The sequence below is a fragment of the Stylophora pistillata genome, chromosome 3, assembly GCF_964205215.1.
Source record: "Stylophora pistillata chromosome 3, jaStyPist1.2, whole genome shotgun sequence".
Taxonomy (NCBI): domain Eukaryota; kingdom Metazoa; phylum Cnidaria; class Anthozoa; order Scleractinia; family Pocilloporidae; genus Stylophora; species Stylophora pistillata.
Window position 1 is genome coordinate 45811173 of NC_142521.1, and position 26190 is coordinate 45837362.

A 26190-nucleotide genomic window follows, 5' to 3' on the forward strand; every position below is an offset into this window, starting at 1 on the left:
GAAAAGGAAAAATAAGGCGCTTCCTTCCCTCCAATAGCCTAGGTGGACACCTTGGGCAAGTGTTAGCACACCCTTAGCCTCCGTTAAGCAGGGTTACGGTCCCACTGCCTTGTGGTGGCTAGGGATAGCTAAAGGCTAAGGGAGCAAACCCCGACAGAAAAACCGGAATGGAGCCCCGTAAGGTAGTTTTGACGCTATATCATTTTCTGGCAACTCCTGCAGTCGACCTGGTCCCGAACGTACTGGCCTTGCCTTTCCTTCGGACTCTACCAGCAAGACCGATAGGGGGAATCTGGGACTTGGGCAAACCAGTATCTCCATATCAACCGCCCAGGCAAGCGCATGGAGAGACAACTTCAGCATGCCCTACGGCCTCGCCTGGCATGGAAACAACCGGGGAGTGGCAGTTACCGGTTCTAAGTCATGGCTTGATTGGCGTAGAGCCAGACGTCAGGGGTCATTCTTGACAGTGGGAGGGGCTTTTTAGCCCCACTGGATAGCTACCGCACGCTTAAACTGGGCAGCCCCCAGTAAATAAGGTTCTTTCCCGCCACTGCCCGCCTGTCTTGCAGGGGTGAGCAGGACTTAAGTCTGGAAACAGTCTGACGAGTGGGCTGCGACTTATTCATCTAAGAATCAAGGATCTATTGGAAGAAGACAAGCTCTTACACTTGGGAGCTGAAATGTCCGAATGATGCTGACCGGACTTACCAAGGACATGCGCGACATTGACGGGGCACGCAAAACAGCTGTCATCAGCAGAGAATTGGTTAGGCTCAAAGTTGATATCGCTGCTTTACAGGAAACGAGCATAGCTGGCTGCGGAAGCCTAACGGAAAAGGAATACACATTTTTCTGGCAGGGTAGAGATGAAGATGAGCCTAGAGTACATGGAGTTAGTTTTGCTGTCAGCAACAAGCTAGTACAGATGGTGGAGCCGGGCTCAACCAAGTCTGAGCGCATCATGCACATAAAACTCAATACCGATCTAGGTCTCACCAATTTGCTTTCTGTCTACGCTCCAACCCTGACTTCGAGTACCGATGCCAAGGATACCTTTTACAGCCAATTGGATGATGCTATCAAACATATCCCAAACAACGAAGTGCTGATTCTCCTCGGCGATTTCAACGCTAGGGTGGGCAACGATCAAGGCTCCTGGTCTGATTGTCTTGATCACTTTGGTGTTGGCAAATGCAATGAAAATGGTTGCACCTATCATCACCTCTGTATTACAAACATATTCTTTGGCATGAAGCTGCGCCATAGGTCCTCGTGGATGCACCCCATATCTAAAACCTGGCACCAACTTGACCTCCTCATCTCAAGACGGGAACACCTTATTAACACTCGTACTACAAGGGCATATCACAGTGCTGATTGTGACACTGATCACTCCCTTGTCTGCACGAAGATGCAGTTACGTCCAAAGAAGTTCCATCGTGTCAAACAATCTGCTACACTTCGCATTAATGCTTCTGCCACCGCCATCCCTGAAAATGTCTCTATATTCAACGACATCCTGAGCTCGAAACTCGGAGACTGCCTGGAACTTAACACAGAGGACCACTGGAGCCATATCAAGGACACCACCCTTGCTGCAGCATTAAAGGCCTTTGGCAAGAAGGTACGCAAAAGCCAGGATTGGTTCAATGCAAATATCGCGACTCTTCAGCCGCTCATCGAGGCAAAGAGGAATGCCCTGCAGAACCACCAGCGTAGTCCATCACCTAGCTCTTTGGAAGCACTTCGGGAGGCCAGGCGTCGTGCGAATGAAAAATGTAAGATCTGTGCTAACAACTTTTGGATGAGTCTCTGTGCTGAAATCCAGTCAGCTGCTGACACTGGAAATTCTAGGGGCATGTTTTAGGGTATCAAGAAGGCGATTGGACCTACACAGTCCAAGTCCTCACTACTCAAAACATCAACTGGTGACATCATTACTGATAAATCAAGACTGATGGAGTGCTGGGTGGAATACTGTAGCGAGCTCTATGGTAGATCGAGCTCTGTCTTACCCTCTGTCCTTGACTGTATTGAAAGGCTTCCCATCATGTTTGAACTAGACGAGGCCCCCACTAAGGAAGACCTCTCAAAGGCAATCAGTCACATATCGTCTGGAAAGGCCCCTGGGCTTGACGGTATCCCGGCTGAGGTATTCAAATGCAGTGGAAACCAATTGCTCGACAATCTCCACCAGCTACTCTGCAAATGCTGGAAAGAGGGATACGTTCCACAGGAGATGAGGTATTCTATTAACTCAACCCTATACAAGAACAAAGGAGACCGCAGTGATCGCAACAATTATCGTGGTATCTCACTTCTGTGCATTGCTGGAAAGCTGTTTGCCGGAGTAGCATTATACCGCCTTCAAAAGATCGCTGAAAGGGTGTACCCTGAATCCCAGTGTGGTTTCCGCCCTAATCGGTCGACTGTGGACATGATTTTCTCTTTGAGACAACTCCAAGAGAAGTGCAAAGAGCAACAACAGCCACTCTACATTGCATTCATCGACTTGACAAAGGCGTTTGACCTTGTTAGTAGAGACGGCCTTTTCAAGATTCTTCCCTTACTTGGCTGTCCTCCTAAACTCCTGGGCTTCATCAAATCTTTCCATGATGGATCTCGGGGTACAGTGCAGTATGATGGAAACAGGTCTGAAGCATTCGATATAAACAGTGGCGTAAAACAAGGATGTGTGCTAGCCCCAACTCTCATCAACATCTTTTCAGTTTTACTGAATCATGCTTTCAAGTCCTCTGAAGAAGGTATCCTGATACGATCTCGTTCTGATGGTAAACTCTTCAACCCTGCACGCCTTAGAGCCAAGACCAAAGTCCGTAAGGTAGCCATCCGTGACCTTCTCTCTGCCGATGATGTTGCCCTCGTTGCTCACAGCGCTGAAAAACTACAACTCCTCCTCAATCAGTTTTCTGACGCATGTGAGGCCTTCAGACTTACAATCAGCCTAAAGAAGACGAAAGTCATGTACCAGGACAATGCAGCCACACCCGCCGTAACGATCAAAGATTACACCTTGGAAGCCGTCACACAGTTTACCTATCTCGGCTCCACCACCTCAAACAACAACTGCCTTGAAGTGGAGATTGGAAAGAGAATTGGCAAGGCTGCAACCAACATGGCTAAGCTGTCTGCCCGTGTCTGGGAGAAAAAGAGGCTAACTACCCAAACTAAAGTTGCTGTGTATCGTTCCCGCATCGTGAGCACCTTATTGTTTGGTAGCGAGTCTTGGAAACCTACGCTAGTCAGGGGAAGCGTTTAAACATCTTCCATATGAGATGCCTTCGTCGCATCCTCTCCATCTCATGGACAGATAAGGTCTCTAACAATGAGGTATTTGCAAGAGCCAATATCACCTCGATGTTCACCCTGATAAAACAGCGCAGATTGAGATGGCTCGGTCATGTGTACCGGATGGAGGATAGGCGAATCCCTAAGGATCTGCTTTATGGCGAGTTGGAATCCGGTTCGAGGCCTGTTGGCAGACCTAAGCTGCTTTTCAAGGACGTATGCACGAGAGATATGCTCGCCACTGGCCTGCCAACAGATAACTGGGAGCTACATGCTGCCGATCGGAGTGATTGGAGGTCTGTGTGCAGCCTGGCACTCCAGGCGGGAGAGCAAAGGCAGAAAGCTGAAGCCGATGATAGAAGAGCTAAGAGAAAAGCAGCAATGAACAACGCAACGTGTGTTCCAGTGGCATGTGTCTTCGTGTGCAGTGGATGCGGCCGCGTCTGCCGTTCTAGAATTGGGCTTTTTAGCCACGAGAGAAAGTGTTTGTCGCAATTGCGCTAGTCATGGACATGGTCCGATGACTGCATACTACTACTAGATTGTGTGTTCCAGGGCAATCTTTAAGGATCTGCCAGAAGATGTGTTGAAATTTCTCAGTGGCCATATTTACAACAAATAAGAGACACTTATAGCAGTAAAGACCATTAGGTCTTGCAAAGGTTGTAATATCTCCTGACTCTGGAGCAAGTTCTATTTGATGAAAAGCCACGTTCAAATATAACTTGGAGAATACTTTTGCCCCTGACATTTCTTGCAGAGTCTCTTCAATAGTAGGCACAGGGTGTTTCTCTCTCAGTATTGCTCGATTGGCCTGCCTCATGTCGAAACGTATGCGCACGTCACCATTTGGTTTTTCCACCGCAACAAGAGGACTAATCCAACTTGTAGGTCCATTAACTTTCTCCATTACATCAAGTGCTTCAAGGTCCTCTAATTTGTCAACTACCTTTTGTTTTCTGCTGAACGGAATTCTTTGCATGGCTTGGGCGATTGGGGTGACACTTTACAGTACAATACAATACAATATTCTTTATTTAGCGAAGGTGATGTACTTAACCCAATGAGTTATCTAACTTACGGTCTTCACAACAATACAAAATACACATATAAAACAATGCCTAAACAGCAATATACCACTTACTACAAGAGAAACTAAAAAACTCTACAAATATTTAGTTTAACATAGATCTAAGATGATAAAAGCTAATTACCTTTTAATACAGTTACAGTAAAGAGAAAAACGACACTCATAACACATGAATTCTTCAAGATGAGAAACATTACTAACAAACTTAATAAAGAATAATATAAGAAGTTTATGCTAAAAATTATTTAATCTTGATGAAAAAAATAATAGGGAAACCGAATGATTTGGGGCTACAATTATGAGTTTAATTACGTGAAAATCCTCCATAGACTTATATTTTTAGCGAGTGGATGATAAAGAAAACAGGCGATATTCAAATTAAAGAGATGAAGCTTTTACCGAAACATTTTTACTTGTAAGGTAACTTTAAAAGGCTTCCGAGCAAACTTTGAAACATTTTTGATAAGTAACTGTCACGATGTGAACCTGTCAATTAAAAAACATCCAACAGTATTGATATGAAAAACACATGACTTGAGTGACCATGCGATTAATCTTCGAAGACTGACCTCAATTCCGTTTTAAAGTGTTATGGAAAGTCAAATTGTATGTGAACGCAAATGTCCGTTTTGGAGTTTTCAGTCTGCTTGTTTGTTTGTTTCTTTGTAATGGTGTGTGTAAACCTTGTCTTTCTTCCACCGAAAAGCAGAAGTCAATAAGACTCTTTCCAGCTACACACAGGGGGATTTAATGCGACTTCCTTCGGCTTTTAGTAGTGAAATTTACGGTAGAAATGTACAAATTCAAGCGACTTGCAAGGAATAGACGAAAGTGTCAGTTATAGCCTAGAAGAACTTAAAACTTCGCTCAACGTATCACAAACGAAGAAGTTGTGTTGAAGAATTCGGATTTTAATTAATGAGAGTCACACTGATTAAATCTGTTTCCATCGAAGATATCAGTTGTAGCCGCAAGTTTACCCCGTTTTTTTTTTTTTAAGAAGTTTTCCTTTTTATCACTAGGATATTCCTGCCATGGGAGATGTTAATTTGCATATATTTCTTCTTTAAAACCGACAACAGATCAAGTTTTAAACGCAGACACGTCCTGTGGATTTCATTTTTAAACAGTCCATACCTGCTATCCGGCTAAATTTGTTACACCTTATTCTTATACAGGAGTATGAAAGAATGTATTCTGGAAAATATTTTTACAAAGATAAATAACAAGTAAAACGATATCAAATTTAGATCAAAAGAGTTGTGACCTAGTTATAAACTTCTGCTTCGTTTAATGAAGTACGAAGCGTCCACAATCAGTCTCACCAAGTGCATTTCTTGTCAGGGCTACTCAGCCAATCGCTCCTCACTAGATGAGATTGTCACGAGATACAGAGGTTATAACTACGATCAAACTAATTAATAGGATATGAACATTTCATGGAATTTGATGAAAGTTGGCCATGATATTCTTTAGATATTAACAGAACAAGTTTTGTTAGGCTTTAACAAAATTCAGAATATTTTTCTTGTGACGTTCCGGCGCGTGATAACAGCCGATATATATTCGTTTGTTCAACCTCAAAACAAATTTTCTCAGGAACCAAAAGGATATGAAAAACGAACCTCACCTTGGCTAGCCTATTATCTGCGTCATAAAGTCTAGTTTCCGGAGTCTGGCGACTCAGTTAAGCCGACACCTTCAGTTTTTACCTAGACAGAAACTGTTTAAACCTTTTTTCTTAATGCCAGAATCTATTGTTTGTGATACACAGTTTTCCATAGTTTCCTTTAAAGCAGCGCGACTGAGACGTTTTTGCCGTAAGGTACCCAGCCTATTTTGTTGAAAGTAGGCAGACCAAGAAATTAATCTCCTCCAGTAGTACATATGGGCGTAATAAAAAATGTACTTAACTTTAACAATATCTTTGCAAAGATCAATAAAAAGAAAAACCTTTCAAATAAAAATGACACAAGTGTTATAATTGGTGACTTTCAAGGCAAATATGTTAGACGGAATTCTGTTTCTAAAACTCTATCTTGTTGTCAACTTCTCCCTGAATTTAGGCTGAATTCATAGATTGTTATTGTTCAACCTCATTCGTCAGAAAAATTTAAAGGTGAAAGCGAATTGATAGGTCAAATAATTGTCATAAAGCCTACCTTATCTCAGACAACTTTCTTCTAAGAGTCCTCGAGTTCTTTATAATTTTCCGGCGATTATGTTCAGAATCGAACGAGACGTCTGCATTGTTAAATTATCATTTTAACGGCTCTGTGCAGCTGCTCAGGAGGAAAATAATGGAACATGAGCTGGCTAAATTCTACATTTCTTACGTAATGACAGATGAATTTCATTGGATCCGAACAAAAAAGCAAGAAATGATAGTGTTTCTCATCATGTGACAAAATATATAGTTTAAGGTTGAAAGTAATTCGACAGTAAATTAGTGTCAGAGCACGCATTAAACACTTTCACAAGATGCAAGGCGATATCGATTGTGAGGGTCAAATTTCCCATGATCTGGAAATCGCTATGTATTAATGTAATAATGTACCACCACATGTCATTTTCTAGTTCTCATAGATTAAGAAAGAAACGCCAGACGAACGGATTAGAAAACTCATCCTTCTTCTCGTGGGCGTAAGACATAATTTCTGGTCACTTCTTGCTTTATCAAACTCCTACGTTTAACATTCGCATCCCCTTGCGAGAGAAAATGAGGCCTACGTTAAATTTAATGGTGAACTTTATTTATTTATTTATTCATTTATTTATTCTAATACTTACTCCTCCATCTATTTCCTTTTTTTCATATCTGTATCTTTAAATTATGTCTGTGCCAAGTATAAGTCTTATTTAAGATATATATTTCTATGTAAATACTGAAGCTAATCTTAATTAGTTTATATTTTAGAAAAATTCATTATCTGACGAGGAAATTCCGCGTTAGATTGCCCGCAAAAACCGATATCGCACGAACCACGAAGTGATGAGTACAATATCGGTTTCCAAGTGCTATTTACCGCAGAATTCAAGAGTCAGGTAATGGATCTCCTTGAATTAAAAAATTAAGTAAAATATAAAGATAATATAGTTTATTTTCACCCTGAGCGCAAAACAAGAGATGCGAAACAATATCACTTGGCCTCGTTTTCAACTCGCAATTCCATGCCAAATACCCCGCTTCGTTAACCAATCAGACTGCAAGATTTTATTCAATTTAAGCGATTCTTTAATAATAAAAAGCGGTCACCTACCCAGTCCAGTTGATAACCCTTCAGTTGCTATTAGTGATAGGCATCTTCTTTTCTCCTTACAATATGACCAATAAATCAGACATTAAAGTCACGAGAATAAAGAAAATGATCACCAGTTGAGAAAATTTGATTATTAAATAAACTCTCCTTGTCAGTACATTGGAAATATATCTTGAGAACAGTATAAAAAAGATGCATATTGATATTAAGATGTAGAGGGTAAAATCATTTTTTTAATGAGCAGCTGCAGCTACTGCATGTACTTTTCATCTACATAATTGGATACTGTGGAATTGTACAATAAAGTTGCAGTCACGATGTCTCTACGCGCTTATCTTTATTATTCCTTTGACAGAAACGGAACCAAGTGAATACAAACAAAACATGAAGCGAAGCGATAGAAGCGATCAAACCGAAACAAAGCGGTAAACAACGATCATGACTTAACCACACAGAAATAAACCCGAACTCAACTTAAACAGACGCGAACTAAACTTGACCTATCGCAAAACTAATCCTGAACTGAGGCAGAACTAAACCGCGTGAAATAACGAAAATAAATCAAGAAGAAGACCTTATGGCGTCGCATTAGAAACTCTAAGAATACTCAACGAATGGAAAAATTCCGCAAGCTTAGGCAACAGATCAAAAATCGACTTCGTAATGAAAGGAAGAGGTATATCAAAGAGATATCAGATGAAATCCATACGTCTACGAAGCGCTTTTGGTCATTCTTTTCTTAGAAATGTAAAAGGAAGCCATTTCCCGATAAAGTAGCCCCTAATGGAGTCTTATTCTCTGATGATCGTGCGCGTGCTGAAGCTTTTAATTACTTTTTCAGATCGATCTATAAGGATCATTCAAACTGTAAGATTTATCTCGATGTACCGGCTCTCCCAGACGTTACTGAACGTTTATCCCATGTCGTAGTGTCAGTTGACGAAACGCTGGACATCCTTCGCACTTTGGATACTAATAGAACAATTGGTCATGGCAAATTACCCACCATTGTTTTGAAAGAGTGTGCTGAATCTCTTACGCCATCCATAACAGCGATCATGAACTTCAGTCAACACAACGGCATTCAATGTCTGATTGGAAAAAAGCGAACGTTCCTCCCATCTTCGAAAAAAGGGAAAAAAGAGCTGGTTGAAAATTATCGACCCGTGTCTCTATTTCCAGTAATATCTAAAGTCCAGGAGCGATGCGTTAAAGATATGTTGTATCCTTTTCAACATGGTTTTAGAAAAGGGAAGTCATGTGTCACCTAGCTCATTGAAGTTTTCTACGACATTGGTAAAGCTTTGGATCGTGGGTTAGAATCTGACGTTATCTATCTTGACTTTGCAAAGGCTTTTGATTCTGTGTGCCCAGCAAAACTAGTGTCTAAACTGGAAGCTTTTGGAATTGATAACCCTTTACTCTCTTGGTTCCACTCATACCAAACTGAAAGGCATCAGAGAGTGATTATAAATTGAACTTCAAGTAAATAGATTGCTGTTGGATCTGGTGTCCCTCAAGGATCTTTATTACGACCTATTCTATTTATTATTGTATGTTAATGACATGCCTACTGTAGTTAAGAGTGCGTTTCTGGCTATGTTTGCTGATGATTCTAAATGTTATCAGATCATAAATAATGTAAATGATTGTAACGATTTGCAAGAGGTTTTGCACTCGCTCTATGATTTGTCGTTAGCGAATGAATTATATTTTCAGCCTAAAAAGTGCAGTAATCTACGTATATCTAGAAAGCGCATAAGCCCCCATCGTAGCTATAATTTAAATGGTATAGATTTGGAGGTTGTCACAACTGAAAAAGATTTGGGGATTATAATTGCAAAGGACAACTCCTGGAAAGAACACTTATTTATGATAGTTGCTAAAGCAAATAGGCTTCTAGGTTTTCTTAAATGACATTGCGCAGGGTTGGTTGGTGAGAGCCCACTTTTTGCGACTTTACTGCTCCTTAGTGCGTTCCCACTTTTGTTATTGTTCTCAGGTATTGGCACCTCAGTCTATTTTTAGTAATTTACTCTTAGTAGAAAGGGTACAGAGAAGAGCCACACATTTTATTGTTAGAAATAGTACCCTATCCTATAAGGATCGTCTTGTTAGGCTTAAACTATTACCACTTAACTATTGGTTGGAGTATTTAGATCTCATTTCTTCAAATGTCTTCATGGATATATAGATCTAACCCGACCAATTGATAATTGTTTTTCACCTGTTACCAGTCATACTCACCTAGGACGCTCAGCTTTTACCTTTAAACTAAATAGGAGCAAAACATCTACTTTTCCAGACTTTTATTTAATTAGAATTATCCCCTTGTGGAACAATATTCCAGTTGATGCAAGGCAGTCAGAGTCCCTTGGCTCTTTTGTAAGCGCAAGCTTAAGGAGTCTTACTTTAACAGACTCTTAAATGTCTTTGATGGCGAAAATTATCGCGCTTTTAAAATAATGTGTCCTAAATGTCGTCGGGTAAATACCCACTCGGTTTGTAGCTCTTAGTTTCTAGTTATTGTCTTCTTTTTGTGTAAGTGTATTAGATTTAGGGGATAGAGGGGATAAAGGGGATAGGATGCTTAGTTTTTGAGGGTTGGGTTGGTATTTAAACCTAGTAGGGGACTCCTGTCCTATTGATTATATACCAGTACTTTGTACAAATCCTTAAATAAATAAATAAATAAACCCAGGTATACAAAAAAAAAAAGAAAAAACAGGAAACCTAACGAATGAAACAAAAGAAGCACATGCTATAAGAATAATTCAAAAGCTATTTCATTTAAAGCAAAAACGAAGACAACGGACAAAGACAATTACGTAATAACTTCTAATCCTAGCGCCTTCAAAACTTGTTCTTCTTGTTGTCTCATGACGCACGTGACCTGGCGTCACTCTTTCTCGATAAACCCAGACGAACCAGGCAATCCTGTTACATTTCCTCCTTTCGGTAACGGTGATTGACGTTCCCTAAACTTGAAGAAGTGTCTTGAGAGTAAAGTGGCTCCGGTTAACGTGCGAAGCGCCGGTCATTCTCACCCCATGATAGTTTGTATTGCGTCGCGCACCGAACGAAACAAGGAATTTTCTGTAAATTCTCGAAACACGTTGGTAACTAGGAATCTTCATGAAGCGGTAAAAAGGGGAAAAATCGCCTTAGGCAATAACTAAAAGAAAGCTCTTTCACACCGCCGTTTATCTTCTTCCTTAGCTTGCTTTCTGCTTGTAATATTGGACGAGATTTTTAGACTCGCCAGGCGGCTCAATGTTGCGGCCGAAAGCTATGGGGTTTGATCGTTTTCATCCGAGTTACCTTTCCTGAATCTATGTAAATTTTTCGGATTCTGATGAAGCTTGGTGGCAATGTTCTTCAGAGATCAATGAACCAAACTTTGCGAGGCTTAAGCGAAATTCGGAATGTATTTCTTGTGACGTCTCGGCGCGCGACAACAGCAGATACGTTTTCGTTTGCCCGACTTCAAAACAGATTCCTGAAGCACCAAAGTGATATCAAAACGCCCCTCACTTTTGTTGGCCTATCAACTGCCGAGTCATACAGTCGAGTTTGCGGAGGCTAGCGATTCAGTAAGTCCACACCCTCAGTCTTGTCTTTAAAGGCATTCACGTGCCGTCCAAAAACAGAAAGTGTTTAAACCTTTTTTTTTTCTTAAAGATAATTTTGCGATGAAAACGCAAAATTGTATCCAAAATTCAACGCACGGCAAATGGCAGATTTATCTTCCCTCTCACAGAATTCTTTTTAATTGCGAAAATTGGCTGACGGAAACCATTATTAATTTGAGATTGAAAATTTTAGTCGAAGTTGCGTTTAACAATGGCGCGTTTTGAGCGAGCCTGAACGTGTTCAGCCAATAACACTACACCTGTCAAACTAAACAATGCCCGTTGTTGAAACTCATTCGCTTGTAGAATTGTTCACAATTGCTGCGAATTTCAAAACTACTACATGCATCAGTTGTCAAGCCTTCGCCATACAGATTAAGTTATGTCATGATGGCGTGCGTCGACCAGCAAACTGTACGCGATCGGGAACTTTTGCTCTATTTTACAGTATGAAATTAACAATTTTTTCCAGTCCGTGGTGCTGCAATTTTTTTCATTTGTTTATTTATTAATGTACATATTTATTTCATATTTGATACTTTCGTAATTTCGTGAAAATAATAGAATCAAATTAAAATTCCAACCCATGAAAATATTTTTTAAGTCTTTGGTTAGCATGAGTCATGGCTGACTTCGTTTTCACACATTACATTAGAATTACGTTCTTAATTCATATTTTGATTTAACTACAACGGATTGAAAGCAATAAACCGATGATAGCATGAGTCATGCCAAAACATGTCTTTTAAAAAATAATTATCTTGAGGTTGAAATTCATATTGAACATATTATTTTTAAAATGTTCATTCAACCAGTTGTTTTCTTATTCTACGATCCGATTTGCCTTTGACCCAATATCTAGTCCGCGTTTCATTCGTGATCCTGTCAGTGATGCGGTCCGAGTTGTGTGGATGTCAAAACATCGTAAATGAAATCAACAGTAGTTTTTAGTTTGCGCATTTTAATGAGGAGATAAGGAAGAAAAGAGATCTTAAGCTAAAGTGGCGTCATCTCAGTAAAGGTAATGATTCAAACAAAAAATAGGCTTACAATTAGCTTCAAAAGTAAATTGAAGGAAAATTGCTTTTAGTTGAGACTCACTTAATGCTACACCAGAGGGTAGCAAGCCCACAATGTTCCAGCCCCCTTATTAGCTTGCTTTAAAGCAAAATAATAAGAACTCAAGGGAAATGGTAATTAGAGTCTGAAATATATAGTTATATGCAAAATACTCGTCATCTTTTTCCCCTTTCTTGTTCTTGTCGTCACGAAACGAATTTTTTATGTTTCGCGACTCTCCAATTTGCTTGAAAAGAATCGATTTACTGGCCTGCAGACGGACAAATTGAGAAAGGTACTATCACTATTATTATTATTATTATTATTATTATTATTATTATTTTGTTCTGGTATCGTTGGGATCACTGGAATATGCTTCATCCTTGCATAATTCAGTTGTTCAATTGATGATGTGCTGTGTATAATTAATCTTCGCTGATGATGATCATCATCTATTTTATTTCGATTCTGAGTTGTTCATTTTCCATTGTTGTGCTCCCTCTTTCCGTTTATCGATGATTCTTTTAAAGCTTATTTTGACAACGTGAGAGGAAATATCCAGTGTCTTACGAATTTATCTTCTAATTCTGGTCTAGGATTACTTCGATAAACTTTAAATTATGATACAATCTTCGCTGTATAAGCACTTTTGGCAGAATTTTAATAAGTACTTTGCCTCTGTATTCCTTATTTGCAGTTAATGTTCGTTAAATTAGCGCCAGTAGAATTAGATCTAAGTGATCGCTAGAGTTCAATTATTTCGACAGGTTCACGCGCGTTTTTAGGGAAATGCCGATATCACGATTTACTGCCTTACCTACAGACATTTTTATAGCCACTTGCTAAGACGCTATTTGAGAATGCATGTTGCTGCTTCTAACTATTTTTTTCTACACATGAGTTTGGGTCTTGGACTAACTCTTTTTCCGAAAAAAAAAATTGCTCGAAATTGATCCATGAATCCTTATGACACAATACAAGAACACTACCGTTTCTTAATGTGCTCGATAAAGAATAGCGGAGGAAAAGAGCAACGCAAACATCGACATCCTCAATCAGAGTCAGTTTTCTGCCTTTTTTGATTCTTCCCCGTTCAAGTTGCCATCTGCTAGATTGTAATACAGGACGATAGGCCAAATATATAGCAAATGGAAGTTGCCGATACGAATTCGATGTCGAAAGCAAGCAGATTTTAATTTCCTGAGGTTACTTTTAGAAAAAATACGAGGTATTTTGAATACCCTAAACTGCTATACACTTAGCAAAATATTTTTTTCCGGATATCGTGGTCAAGCATTAAGCCGTCGGAGTTTTGTTCTAGTTAACAATTGGTTCATGCTTTAGCGTGCACTATCGAGTTATGGAGCACGCGGGAAGTTTGGAGAGCACGAAAGAAGCGTAAGAGTTGCCCGAGGCGAGAGCTGAGGGAAACTCTAGCTTCTTGAGTGCTCTCCAAACTCCCCACGTGCTCCATAACTCGATAGTGCACAGCTGAAAGCATGAACCAATTGTTTTAGAACATAGCCGGTGGAATTGTGCATCAAATCCGACGCGAAAAACGGACAACAATATCAGTTGAAGCGAATCGTGACGGCGCTGTTTCCGAGTCTCCTTTTCCTCTGTTTTTCTCTCTTTCTGCCTCATTTAAGAGCTCTAGCCCAAGGGAAAAGGTTGAAACATTGTCTTCGTTTTCGGACTAGTAGGCCGAGTTTCTGTTTGTATCCATTATTGTCGCGAAATATATTATTTTTCCCCGCGCTAACAATGGCCGCTCGCGCGAAAAAAAAAGTTCTGGCGAAGTCGGATTTGCTGACGCTATCAGCGTGCACTATCGGGATTTTGAGCACGCTCACGTATAATGAATTTCATTGCGCGACTCTACTAGCTATGTTCTAATTCAGGTTCCCTCCTTTTTTACTGCAATAGTGGACCAAAATTACCAAAAAGTTGGCAAGTCTCGAACAGAGGCATCTTTCATTGACTTAGTTTTCACTAACACAAATGAAAATTTACTGTAAATGCTATAACTGTTAATGCTTGGCAAATTCCTTTGGATATAAGCTTAGATCATCGACATCAATCAGTTTCATCATGAACTCCACAGTTATGTTGATTGCAATTTCTAGGTGGCTTCTATGTATGAAAAACCGTTTTAGTTCATGGCAGACAATTCCTTGAAAACGCTGCTTGTTTCAGACTTATTACAACCAGTTTTCTTTATCACCGCCTGTTAGTCTGTACGAACACAAAGTAAAAAAGAAATAGAGTAGTCGATTTTTGCATATATTGGGAGAGACAGTTTAAAATTTTCTCATAAAAGAGGTTGCTTTCAACTTTAATTTTTTTTGAAGTATTTGAGAAGCTGTTTAAGACGACCTCCATATGTCCATCTATTCACGCTGAAATCATATTTCTAATGACAACAAGATAGAGTTTCAGAAATGAATTGTTATATTTTTACACGATATTTCAAAATGACCCAAAGACAATAAATGATAACCATTTTGTGTAAACTCTATTTTATATGTTTTTCTCGCCTTTCCGCTTTGTCAAAAGTCGGCATATATCGTTCTACGTCTAAATATTTTGTTACAGATTTCTTGGGATCTATTTCAATTTAATGAGAAATTTTCAGTTGAGAAAAAAGTTTCTTAAAAGTAAAGATAAATGCAAATCAACGCCGGTCTCCCTGAACAGGAAAAAAAACTAAAATTGAACAGGAAAAAAACTAGAATTGTCAGTAGGAACTTCTTGGCAGACAGATTTAAATGATAATGGCTGCAGCCGCACTATGAGAGTTAACCGGGTTTATTCTCTAGAGACCTGGTTAAAATTTTCAAATAATTCGGCTCTGTTAAAACTTAGTTGAGGTGAAGTAACTGGCTTATATTTTACATAAATGACATAAACCAACAAAATGGGTGACTTCTAGGACCACGTTCTCACTTTCTCGCTTCTCTTTCTTTGTTTTCGTTTCGTTTCATTTCATTCACGGCTGAGGCAGTCTCTCTTACATCTAATGCGTACTACGCAATTTTAGCGTGGAATTGCGAGTTTATAACGAGGCTAAGTGATGATGTTTCGCATCTCTTGTTTTGCGCTTTGCGCTCAGGATATCATTGTTTTTTTTTTTATTATTATTATTTTTTATTCAATTATGCGCTTGAAGGAAATCCATTTCCTAACTCTTGAATTCCGCGTTAAATAGCACTGGGAAACCGATATTGCAACTCATCACTTCGCGATTCGTGCGATATCGGCTATTGCGTGCAATTTAACGCGGAATTCCCTTGTCAGGTAACAAATTTTCCTATAATATAAACTAGATTAGATTAAGTAATTATGTAGAAATGTACATATCTTAGTTAAGACTTATAATTATAGCACAAACACATAAAAGATAGAGATATAAAAAAAAACCAAATAGAGGAGTAAGTATTTGAATTAATTGATAAATAAACAAAGACGATCATTAATTTAAAGTAGGCTCCATTTTTAATTTTCTTGCGTAAGGTGAATACGAATGTCAAGCGTAGGGGGTTTGATAAAACAATAAGTGACAAGCAATAGAGTCTTACTCCCACGAGAAGAGGGTTAAGTTTGCCAATCCGTTTGCCTAGCTTTCTTTTTCTTAATTTAAGAGAACCAGAAAACGAACGATAACATTTGGTGGTACATAAGTTCATAGCGATTTCTAGATCATGCGAAACTTGACCCTCACAATCGCCTTGCATCTTGTGAAAGTGTATAAGATATCCTGTGACATTAATTTACTGTCAAATTACTTTCAACCTTAAATTATTTTGCTACTTGATGAGGAGCACTATCATTTTTCAACGCTTCAACGGATCCAATCAAATTCATCTGCCATTACGTAACAAATGACGAATTTATCCAGGTCATAAATCGATCCATAATTTCTTATTGAAGAGCTATACACAGCTTATTAAAAGATAATTTTGCGATGAAAACGCCCCGTTCGATTCTGAGCGTCATTGTCGGAAAATTATGAACAACCTGAAGACCCCGTAAGAAAGTTATTTTTATCTTGTATTTTAAAAAAACTTTTTATAGTATTTTCGAATCATTATACTTTTTAGTCCAGAGCCTCTCCAGCCTTATGGCTGATTGAGCCACCCTGGTAAAATAAAGATTACCTTAACTTAACCTTACCTAAACGATGAATAGATAAATAGAAAGTGAACGAAAAAAAAAAAAAAACAGACAAGGAACAATGAGGGTAGGAAGGTGCATGCTATGGAATTAGCGACTGTTCTTTGTCTTCTCCTTTCGATTATTTGTCTCGTTATTATTGAATGTGTCTATCGAATTACTACTTCAAGTACGTGTTTATTTATTTATTTAAATATTCATCTGTTGTATTTTTTGGTAGACAAGATGTCAAACTTAGAACTACCAAGTCGAAGCTCAGCTGCTGTTATAATTGAAGCAAGTATATGCGTTGCTCTGAATATTACGAGCATTATTGGAAACAGTTTGGTTTGTACAGCAGCATACAGAAACCTAAACTTGCGATCCACTACCAACCTGTATATCATTGCCTTAGCAGTCAGCGATCTACTGGTTGCAACGATCGAGATACCTTTAACTTCTTCAACGCTGATCGTTGGAAAGTGGGACTTCGGCGACGCGTTATGCCAAATTCAAGGCTTTGTCGCCGAATTCGCCTTTTATGTGAACCCCGGAACCCTTGGTTTTACAGCGTTCAACCGTTACGTGAAAATCGTAAAGACAAATCACTACAAGAAGATTTTTTCACCTCGCAGATCTAAGATTTGGCTGAGCTGCTTGTGGCTTTCCCTTGCCCTTTACCTTTTTACTTTGCGAGTCACAAATTGGATCAAAATTGATTTTATTCAACGTTTCGCATTGTGCGCCTTTACTTATCCAAGCAGTGAAATTCAAATCATTAATTATTGCATAGCTGTTGGATTTTATTTTGTTTTACCGTTGTGCATCGGTATCTTTAGTTATTATAAAATATTTCTCAAAACCCATGGGCATCAGCAGAATGCAGACGCATCGCTACAGAACAGGAATGAAAATGGTGCAGCACAAAAGTCAGTGAAAGAACTAAACATTACTCGAATGTTGTTTTATGTGGCCGCGGGATTTTTGTGTTCCTGGATACCGATGTGGGCAATTGTCCTCTGGTTTCGTTTTTCCCCTGAGACCTGCCCAAGAACTGCAACTTTGCTTACTATCTTTCTCTTTTTTTTTTAGTACCACAGTAAATCCAATCATTTACACTTTCACGAATGGCGAGTTCCGAAAGGAATTTCACAAACTACTCTGTTGCTGAAAACGATGTCGTGGAACGAAAAGGACATGCAGCGAACTTTTAGTCTTGCAGACTTGAAAGAATAATATTCTCTTTAGGAGGCCGGACGGAAATGTTATTTTATTATTTCTCTTTGTTATCGCTCGCTTGCTTCGCTTTTTTTCATTTTGTTTTGAATTGCATGAGTGTTTGTTTTTGTTTGTTTGTTTGTTTGTTTGCGTAAAGGAATTTCTGAACGCATACAAAATTCCTTTTAATACTGATCAGAAGACTGAAAAAAAGTTTTTTCTGCAAGTAATCAAAACTAAAAATAAGGTTTCAGCCGAAGAATTTAACAAGAATGTAACAAGAAATTGGCTAGACAAAGGGCGATATCTAAGAAAGCGACTTTTTGAAACTACAGAGAAAACCTGGGTACGATATTTAATTTAGCCCTAATAACATATTTCTTTATAACATAACCAAAGTAAAGCGCGCGCTCTGATTGGTCAATTTAGCGTCCCCCATTTGTCCATGGGTGTACGCTGCTGACGTGAGCAAATGCAAAGACTATTTTTCCGCGCGCACTTGTTTTTTTCTGGTGACGTAAGATTTGTTAAATAAAAGGGAACTTTTTAGCTACAATGTATCGATGTTATGTTATAAAACAAATGGTAAACACCACAGCGTACACTATTGAGTTATGGATGCACTTGGGAGGTTTGCTAAACACTCAAGAAGCTAGAGTCGCTCTCGGCTATCGCCTCGCGCGACTCTTTCGCTTCTTTCGTGCTTAGCAACCTCCCGCGTGCATCCATAACTCAATAGTGTACGCTGTGGTGTTTACTATTTGTTAATTTGTGATGGAGTAACAGCTCAGAGTAGCCCTTAAAGTGGACTTTATATATCAGATTGCCGGGATCCATAATTGTATATAAATCAACACGGGGAGCACTTGCTTTTTATCAATATTTTGCAGGAACAAAATATAGTAAATTCAGTTATAAAATGGCTTCGAAGTTTGTTGTTTGTTTAAAGGCCTATTTTCATCCAAGATCCTTTGCAGTCGTTTGTTTTTGTTTTGGAATCGCGCTATTGTTAAATGGCGAACTCTGATAGTCATTCACAAACGCTATTAAAAATAACAAACAAAGATTTGGTGAAGAACACAGTAAACAAATTTGCAGCTAAATATTTGAGACTGAAAAATCATAAATCGAGTCTGTGTATAAAACTTGTACAAAGCCTACTTGATGTTGAAGGAAATTGTTCGGCTTCAACACTAAATAAAATATAAACAAATAACCAATATTGGCCAAAACTGATTTACTTTACGCATTTCAATTATAGAAAAATGACTTGTACAAATGAGATCGCTTACATACATATCTCAGGATCTCAAGTACAAATCAGTCAAATAATTATTCTCACCTCGAAAAAATCTCCCCGGAGTCTCTAGTTCCATTGTAAGAACAGTGCAATAACATTTCTGCAAAAGCACTGTCTGTAGTGTTACCGAAACCCATTGTTGTTTTCCTTGCCCTCCATAAATCATACACAGACTCTCGAAGTCGAATAATCTTTGCCGAGCCGGGCAGACCCGGCCTTCCTCTAGACCGCTTCTTCGGCGGCATCAACTTTTCAAATGACGTTTTTCACCGTCATACATGTAAGAATTAAAAACTATTTACTGATATGGATACTACGATAGTTTGTTGTTCGCACATGATTCAAGATTGAACTATGAAAGCCCTAATTAGTCAGATGGAAGAAGATATCAAAGGGATTCCGCAACTTCGGGGAAAATAGCGTATTTTTCATATATGAAAAATAATCTGGGCGCGCAAGGCATCTCGGTTGAAAATGGGTCTTTAAATCTGCTCACGAACGAAGTCCGGAATTCACTCGTGAGGGTTTAGGACGGCGCGGAAATTTCAAATTTCGAAAGTCACATCGTTCCCCTGCGAGCGAAAATTCCTCGCCCCACTTCTCGGTTATAGCTTTATAACGGAGCGCACATTAGGCCCACAACTATGAAATCTGATTGCCAAAAAAGAAATTTATTCCTACAGAGAATAAATGAATTTATGCGGCTCGCTACGTGAGTTGATGTTTGACTAGTAGGGGTCAGTTTACATACGGGACTCTTAGTTCTGAGTATTTAATCAGTGCAGGCCAGAGTTCAGGCCTCTCTTTCTCCAGCTTCAGTAGGAAAACGTTTTCGCGGTCTTTGGACATACAATCGAACGTGCAAGGTTATAATTTACCCAACATCCAGCATTTGGAAAAAAGAAGAGAAGCTGAGAAAAAGTTAAGTATCGTTTAGTGATATTTTGCTACAAGCGAAGTTTTATTTTCATTCATCGCTGCCTGGGATCAATGATGGCCGCCTTAGCTAAACCACGCGCTCTGGTGTTTGAGCATTCATTTGTGCGACGATTCGGCGAATTCGTAGACAATACCCAGTCAACAGATCTTTATCGTCGGGATTTGCAGCTTGTTGATACGTGTGAGGTCGTGATTTTTGGTACAGGAGGGCGCACAGTCGACATAACGATTCGTTTCGACTTGAACACGATTAGAGGCACCGATATTTACTTGTTGTATTCGTCTTCGCATCCATCTCACTTTAAGAATTCCATTCCTTTTTCTCAATTTCTGAGACTTCGTCTTTTATGTAGTTATGACTCTGATTTCCACCACAAATCAGAGTCAATGTACCAGTTTTTCGATAAACGTGGTTACCCTGATTCTGTCGTTCAAGCGGGTTACCACCGCGCCCAACTTATTGATCGACATTCAGCACTACAAACGTCACAAAAGGAAGACTCCGACCGCATTCCATTCACTCTCACGTTTCACCCTCACAACCACTCAGTTAAATCCATTATTCTTAAAAACTTTAAATTACTTCAAAACGATCTAGAGACAAGCACTAAAATTCGCAGCCTTCGCTTATTTCATTCAAACGCAACAGAAACATAGGCAGAAACATAGGTTTTTGGGCAGAAGTTCTTTTCAGACTAATGACCAACCAGGCACTTTTAAATGCGCTCGTGCACGATGCAAAACGTGTCCTTTCATTCACCACACTAAGAAAATATCGGGACCCAAACGATCCATTAAGATCTCCGATCACTTCACGTGCACCTCCGCCAATGTAATCTATTGCATAATTTGCACTTATTGCAAAAATATTTACATTGGCGAAACAGGCAGAAGACTAGGTGACCGATTCCGAGAACACCTTCGCGACGTGGAGGGGAATGACAAGGCCACATCGAAACCAGTCGCTAGACATTTTAATTTACCTAATTCTTCTAAGCAACATATGGCAATCTACGGTCTTTCCTTACACTTAGGTAGCACGGAAAGCCGTAAAACTCTTGAAAAAAAGCTCATCTCTCAAACCGGCAGTCTAAATCCCACAAGTATCAACGAACGCTTTTCATTCCACTAATTTATTCGTGTTTTTCTCGTTGCCATGTTCCCACCAATAACGTAGCTCCATTTTCTGCCTTTAAAAGCACCCACGACCCACAATTCCTCTGTTCGCTCCGACGAAGGGCTAACGCTCGAAACGTCAGCTTTTATAATCGTAACAGTGGCCAATTTACTATTTCAACTTTATTGATATATTCAAATTATTTCGTTACCCCCACCGACGCAGCCCCAAACAGTTTCTTTAGAAACTGTCAGCCTTGATAAGGAAGGTAGCTGCCATGAGTCTTTCTAAATTTACAATTAATCACCTCGATCGAACATGTCAGCAATAGGCGCCACGTCATGTCACTAACTTTTGTATATTCTACTTTTCAAATCAAAGATCGCTATCACTCCACATATAGAGGCACATCAGTATTTTTTCCCTTTTGTTTTGCATTTATACAAGAGCAAAAACCGAAACAGTTTCTTTTCAGACCTTTTGACTACTTATTTTTCCTCCTGAATTGTTATTGTAGAGTTTTAAGGTGCTCAGAGTGAAAGCTTTTGCACGCGCGAGAACACCAAAGCTTCCTTAGAAAAGTTCCAGCAGTTTTCAATTCTTTGAAAATGAGTAGGGTTTTCGTGTTTTTATGATAAAGTTGAAAGTTTTCTAGCTGCTACAGTACTCCTCCGGACATAACCCAATCGAAAAGGTCTTATTCATGGTGCACATGAATAAGCCTTTTTTATGAAAATGTAAATAATCCTTTCGACCTTTTGAAAATGGTAGTCTTACCAAAAGAAAAAACTTTCTCTTGGCCTTACAGATTCGCCTCGTCTTCTATCTCTCTGATTTCGTAGACATCAGCCGCGGCACATTTGTTTGATGCATGGCAGCAACACAGCAGTTTGCGAAATTCTGATTTGAAACCACAATTTGTGAAAGCGTAAATGAGAGGATTTATCGTAGCACTTACAAAAAGAAAAAAAGTAACAAGATTTGCTACTCTTCTAGGACAGGTATCTGGAGAAAAACGCTTCCAAAGGATGAATGCCCACATTGGTATCCAGCAAAACAGAAATCCAGCGGCCACGCACAATAGGACTCGAGTAACGTTTATCTCTTTCAATGAACTCCTTCCTCCAAAATTTGTCCTGTCACGGAGTGATGGAGCTATGCCTCTTTGATGTTGATGGGTACTGGTTAATATTTTGTAGTAACTGAATATACCACTGCATAGTGGTACAATGAAAAACAACCCACATGTCATACAAAAATGAGCGATTCGAACACTCTGATTGGCAAAACCGAGGGCGCACACTTCAAAGCCGGGTACGAATTCAAAGCTGAGTATATTGGTCGCACGACCAGTCAATAGGTAAAGGAAAAGAAAAGTCCAAACGCAACACAACCAAATTTTGGCTCTGAGGGGCGAGAAATATTTCATATGGAGCTCCGTTTTCACAATTTTCACAAAGCGGTTAACTGCTGTCAAACCAAGAGTTGCTGGGGTCGCGTACGTGGTGAATACATCAACGAAACCTTGAATTTCACATGCGGCGTCGCCAAAGTCCCATCTTCCAATAATAAGAGTTAAAGAAGCTAAAGGCATTTCAATTGTTGCGCATAAGAGATCGCTGACTGCTAAGGCAATGATATACAGGTTGGTGACTGACCGCAGGTTTGTGTTTCTATAAGCTGCTATACAAACCAGACTGTTTCCAATGATACTTGTGATGTTTAGGGAGAGGCAGATGCCTGCCTCAGTTATAACAGCAAATAAGCTTCGACTTGGCAGCTTCAGGTTTGACATCTTGTCTACCAAAATAACGATTGAAAAAGTTAATAAAGCTATAATAGAGAAATATAGAAGGCTAACAGAAAAGGAAAATTAGGACTAAATGAGGATAAACCGGAGTGCTTCGAGTGTTGGGCAATATAAATTTTTTTCCATTATTTTGCGTCTTTGAAGAAGATATAAAGTTGACGCGAAGCTTTACAATCATATTACTTCGGCGGCATTTATTGATCACTGTCTACCAAAAGCTATCATTACACGTCTTTAGAATCTAAGAAAATAGGGATATGCATTTCTTTTTGACAAGACGTTACTCCCGCTAGCGAGGCTAATCATAGAATTATCTCATTGCGGAAGAGATGGGGAAATTGCATATTTGCATGGGTTTCCAGATCACTCGCGCATGAATTCTGTGAAAACTACCTTCCTATATGCCACTTTGATTTGTTCCTTTTTAGTATTTTTCGCGTGCATTTTTTATTTCTGCAATCATGGAGTGCTTTCTTAATCTCCTACAGATGCAAGCAATCCAAGCTGAGAACATGTCGTGAGTATTTTCCTTACGCAGACACAAGTGACACTGACAACTTATACGGATGGGATGCATAATTGTAGCTAGTGTTGGAAATAGAAGCTTACAACTAAAACATATTCGATCCTTTGTCTTTTCGTTTCTATTTCGCTTGCTTTATTATTATCATTGTCATTATAATCCTGATAATTATCATAGTTGTCGATATCCTTAATATGATTATCCTTCTTGCAATCACGTCTATCATCATCATTGCCATAATTCAGAATTGCTCAGCTGAAAAGTTCCAAAACAAAAATTTGTTTTTCCACTTTACTTGGATCTGCATATCAGGTTTCGGCTTCACTTTCTTTAGCACGTTTCTTTTGCTAATTAGTTTTTTGGCCTTCAGCGGACAATGTTGATAAGCATAAGTCATAACCCTAAATAATTTGAATATATCAACAAAGTTGAAATGGTAAATTGGCCACCGTTACGATTATAAAAGCTGACGTTTCGAGCGTCATTCGCTCCGACGAAGGGCTAACGCTCGAAACGTCAGCTTTTATAATCGTAACGGTGGCCAATTTACCGTTTCAACTTTGTTGATATATTCAAATTATTTCGTTACCTCCACCGACGCAGCCCCAAACAGTTTCTTTAGAAACCATCAGCCTTTATTCATAACCCTAAAGCTGGCAATGAACTATGTTTGCGTCGCTTAAGTAATTATTTTCTTTCCTTTTTTTTTTTTTTTTTTTTTTTTTTTTTTTTTTTTTCTTCCCGTGTGTGTTGCTTTCATCTTTGGAAGTCTTCGATAGTGATGCGTTTCTTTTACCCTAGGGTTTCCTTGTTGATTCTTTTTTGTTCTTCTTGCCTTTTACTTTTAGAAAATTATATAAGAAAGTTTCCCTTTCTTCACCAACTGAAAGTTATCGATGAAATTGAGAAGGAAAGAAAAAATAAGCTGTCCAAGCTAACTTTCCAGCAGATGTTCAACTCCGTATATGTATGTGGTAGAGAAAAATGTTTTCTAACAAAAGTTTACAGTTTAAAAAAAAGCATAACAGTTTTAACAGAAAACTGTTATAAATTTTTGCTTCGGCCATAGCATCATATAGGCAAGGGTCCAAAATTGCCATTCTATATCCAAAACTCTTTTTCCATCGAAGATATCAGCTGTACCTGTCGGTTTATTCCGCTTTTTTTCAGCAGTTTCCTTTTAATCACTAAAATATTACTGCTATGGGTGATGTTGATTTGCATATTTTACATTTTTAAAGCCGACAACAGATCAAAATTCAAACGCGGACATGTCCTGTGGATTTCGTTTTAAATTACCTTTTAAACAGTCCAAACCCTTTTTTCCTCTTCAAAAGCTCAGGGTCGCTAACGACGTAAAAATATGTAGAAAGATCAGTGGAAAGTCCATGCATGCTCTCCAGCTAAATTTTGTAACTGCTAAATTTTCGTATAGGAGTATGAAAAAATGTATTCTGAAAATATTTTATACAAAGATGAATAACAAGTAAAGTGATATTGAATTCACATCAAAAGATTTGTAATTTAGTTATAAGCTTCCGCTTCGTTTAACGAAGTACAAAGCGTCCAAAGTCAGTCTCACCAACTGCAGTCCTTTTCAAGGCTACTCAACCAATCACTCCTCACTTAAATGAGATTGCCACGAGACCGATACTGAGGTGGTAATTACGATCAGTAGAGCCTATGAATTCGAAAGGGACGGGTTACTGGCAGTTAATCAACACAAGACTCGCAGGCGGCTCAATGTTCCGGCTGGCCAATATATTCGTCAGATATCAACAAACCAAGCTTTGCTAGGCTTAAACGAAATATAATCAGAATATTCTTTTTGTGACATTCCGGCGCGTGACAACAGCCGATATATCTTCGTTGGTCCAACCTCAAAACAGATTTTCTCAGGAACCAAAATATGGAAAACGAACCTCACTTTGGCTAGCCTATTATCTACCGAGTCATACAGTCGAGTTTGCGGAGGCTGGCGACTTAGTTAAGACAACACCTTCAGTTTTGTGTTTAAAGGCATGCACGCGCCTACCAAAACACAAACTGTCTAAACGTTTTTTCATAATATCAGAATCTATACTTCATGACACACTATTTTCCATTGTTTCCTTTAAAGCAAAGCGCCTTAGACGATTTTTCCGTAAGGCACCCTATTTTGTTGACGGTAAACTTAACCAAACTATGACTTAACCAAGAAAATAATCTCCTCCAGTAGTACATATGAGTGTAATAAAAAATGTACTCAGCTTTGAAAATATCTTTGCAAAGATCATTAACAAGAAAAACATCCCAAATGATCATTTTTATAAAAGTGTTATAATTGATGGCCTTCAAGGCTAGTATTTTAGACGTTATTCTGTTTCTAAAATTCTCCCTTGCTGTCACTTTCTCCTGAATTTATGCTGAATCTGTAGAAATGTATTGTTAAAAAAAAAGTGGAAACGAATTGATAGGTCAAATAATTGCCATAAAATTTACCTTATCTCAAGCAACTTTCTTCTAGAGTCCTCGGGTTCTCTATAATTTTCCGGCGATAATGTTCAGAATCGAACGAGGCGTTTGCATGGTTGAATTGTCATTTTATGGGCTTTGTGCAGCTGCTCAGTACGAAAATCATGGATCGTGAGCTGAATAAATTAATCATTTCCAACGTAATGACGGATACATTTGATTGGATCCGAAGAAACATCGAAAAATGATGGTTTTCCTCATCAGATGGAAAAATGAATTTAAGGTTGAAAGTAATTTGACAGTAAATCAGTGTCAGAGCATGCC

General features: G+C 38.9%; 2 protein-coding genes and 1 pseudogene across 2 annotated transcripts; 2 read left to right on the top strand and 1 right to left on the bottom strand.

Annotated features, from left to right (window-relative positions):
* Positions 1-694: 694 nt before the first annotated feature.
* On the top strand, positions 695-1870 carry LOC148736392 (protein CFDP2-like). Its single transcript, XM_088753064.1, has one exon. The coding sequence runs from the start codon at positions 695-697 to the stop codon at positions 1868-1870; it is 1176 nt and encodes a 391-aa protein (XP_088609190.1).
* A 14861-nt stretch (positions 1871-16731) lies between these two features.
* LOC148736393 (melatonin-related receptor-like) lies at positions 16732-18279 on the top strand (annotated as a pseudogene).
* A 2350-nt stretch (positions 18280-20629) lies between these two features.
* Positions 20630-26136, bottom strand: LOC148736394 (histamine H2 receptor-like). Its single transcript, XM_088755419.1, has 2 exons — positions 25894-26136; positions 20630-22879 (listed from the first exon to the last, which is right to left on the bottom strand). Exon 2 carries the CDS (start codon positions 22872-22874, stop codon positions 21882-21884), a length of 993 nt encoding a protein of 330 aa, XP_088611545.1. The 5' UTR covers positions 22875-22879; positions 25894-26136; the 3' UTR covers positions 20630-21881.
* Positions 26137-26190: the final 54 nt, after the last annotated feature.

Bases quoted from the DNA above. Each gene is read 5' to 3' on its own strand.
- LOC148736392 (XM_088753064.1), top strand. From the start codon at position 695: ATGCTGACCGGACTTACCAAGGACATGCGCGACATTGACGGGGCACGC.
- LOC148736394 (XM_088755419.1), bottom strand. From the start codon at position 22,874: ATGTCAAACCTGAAGCTGCCAAGTCGAAGCTTATTTGCTGTTATAACT.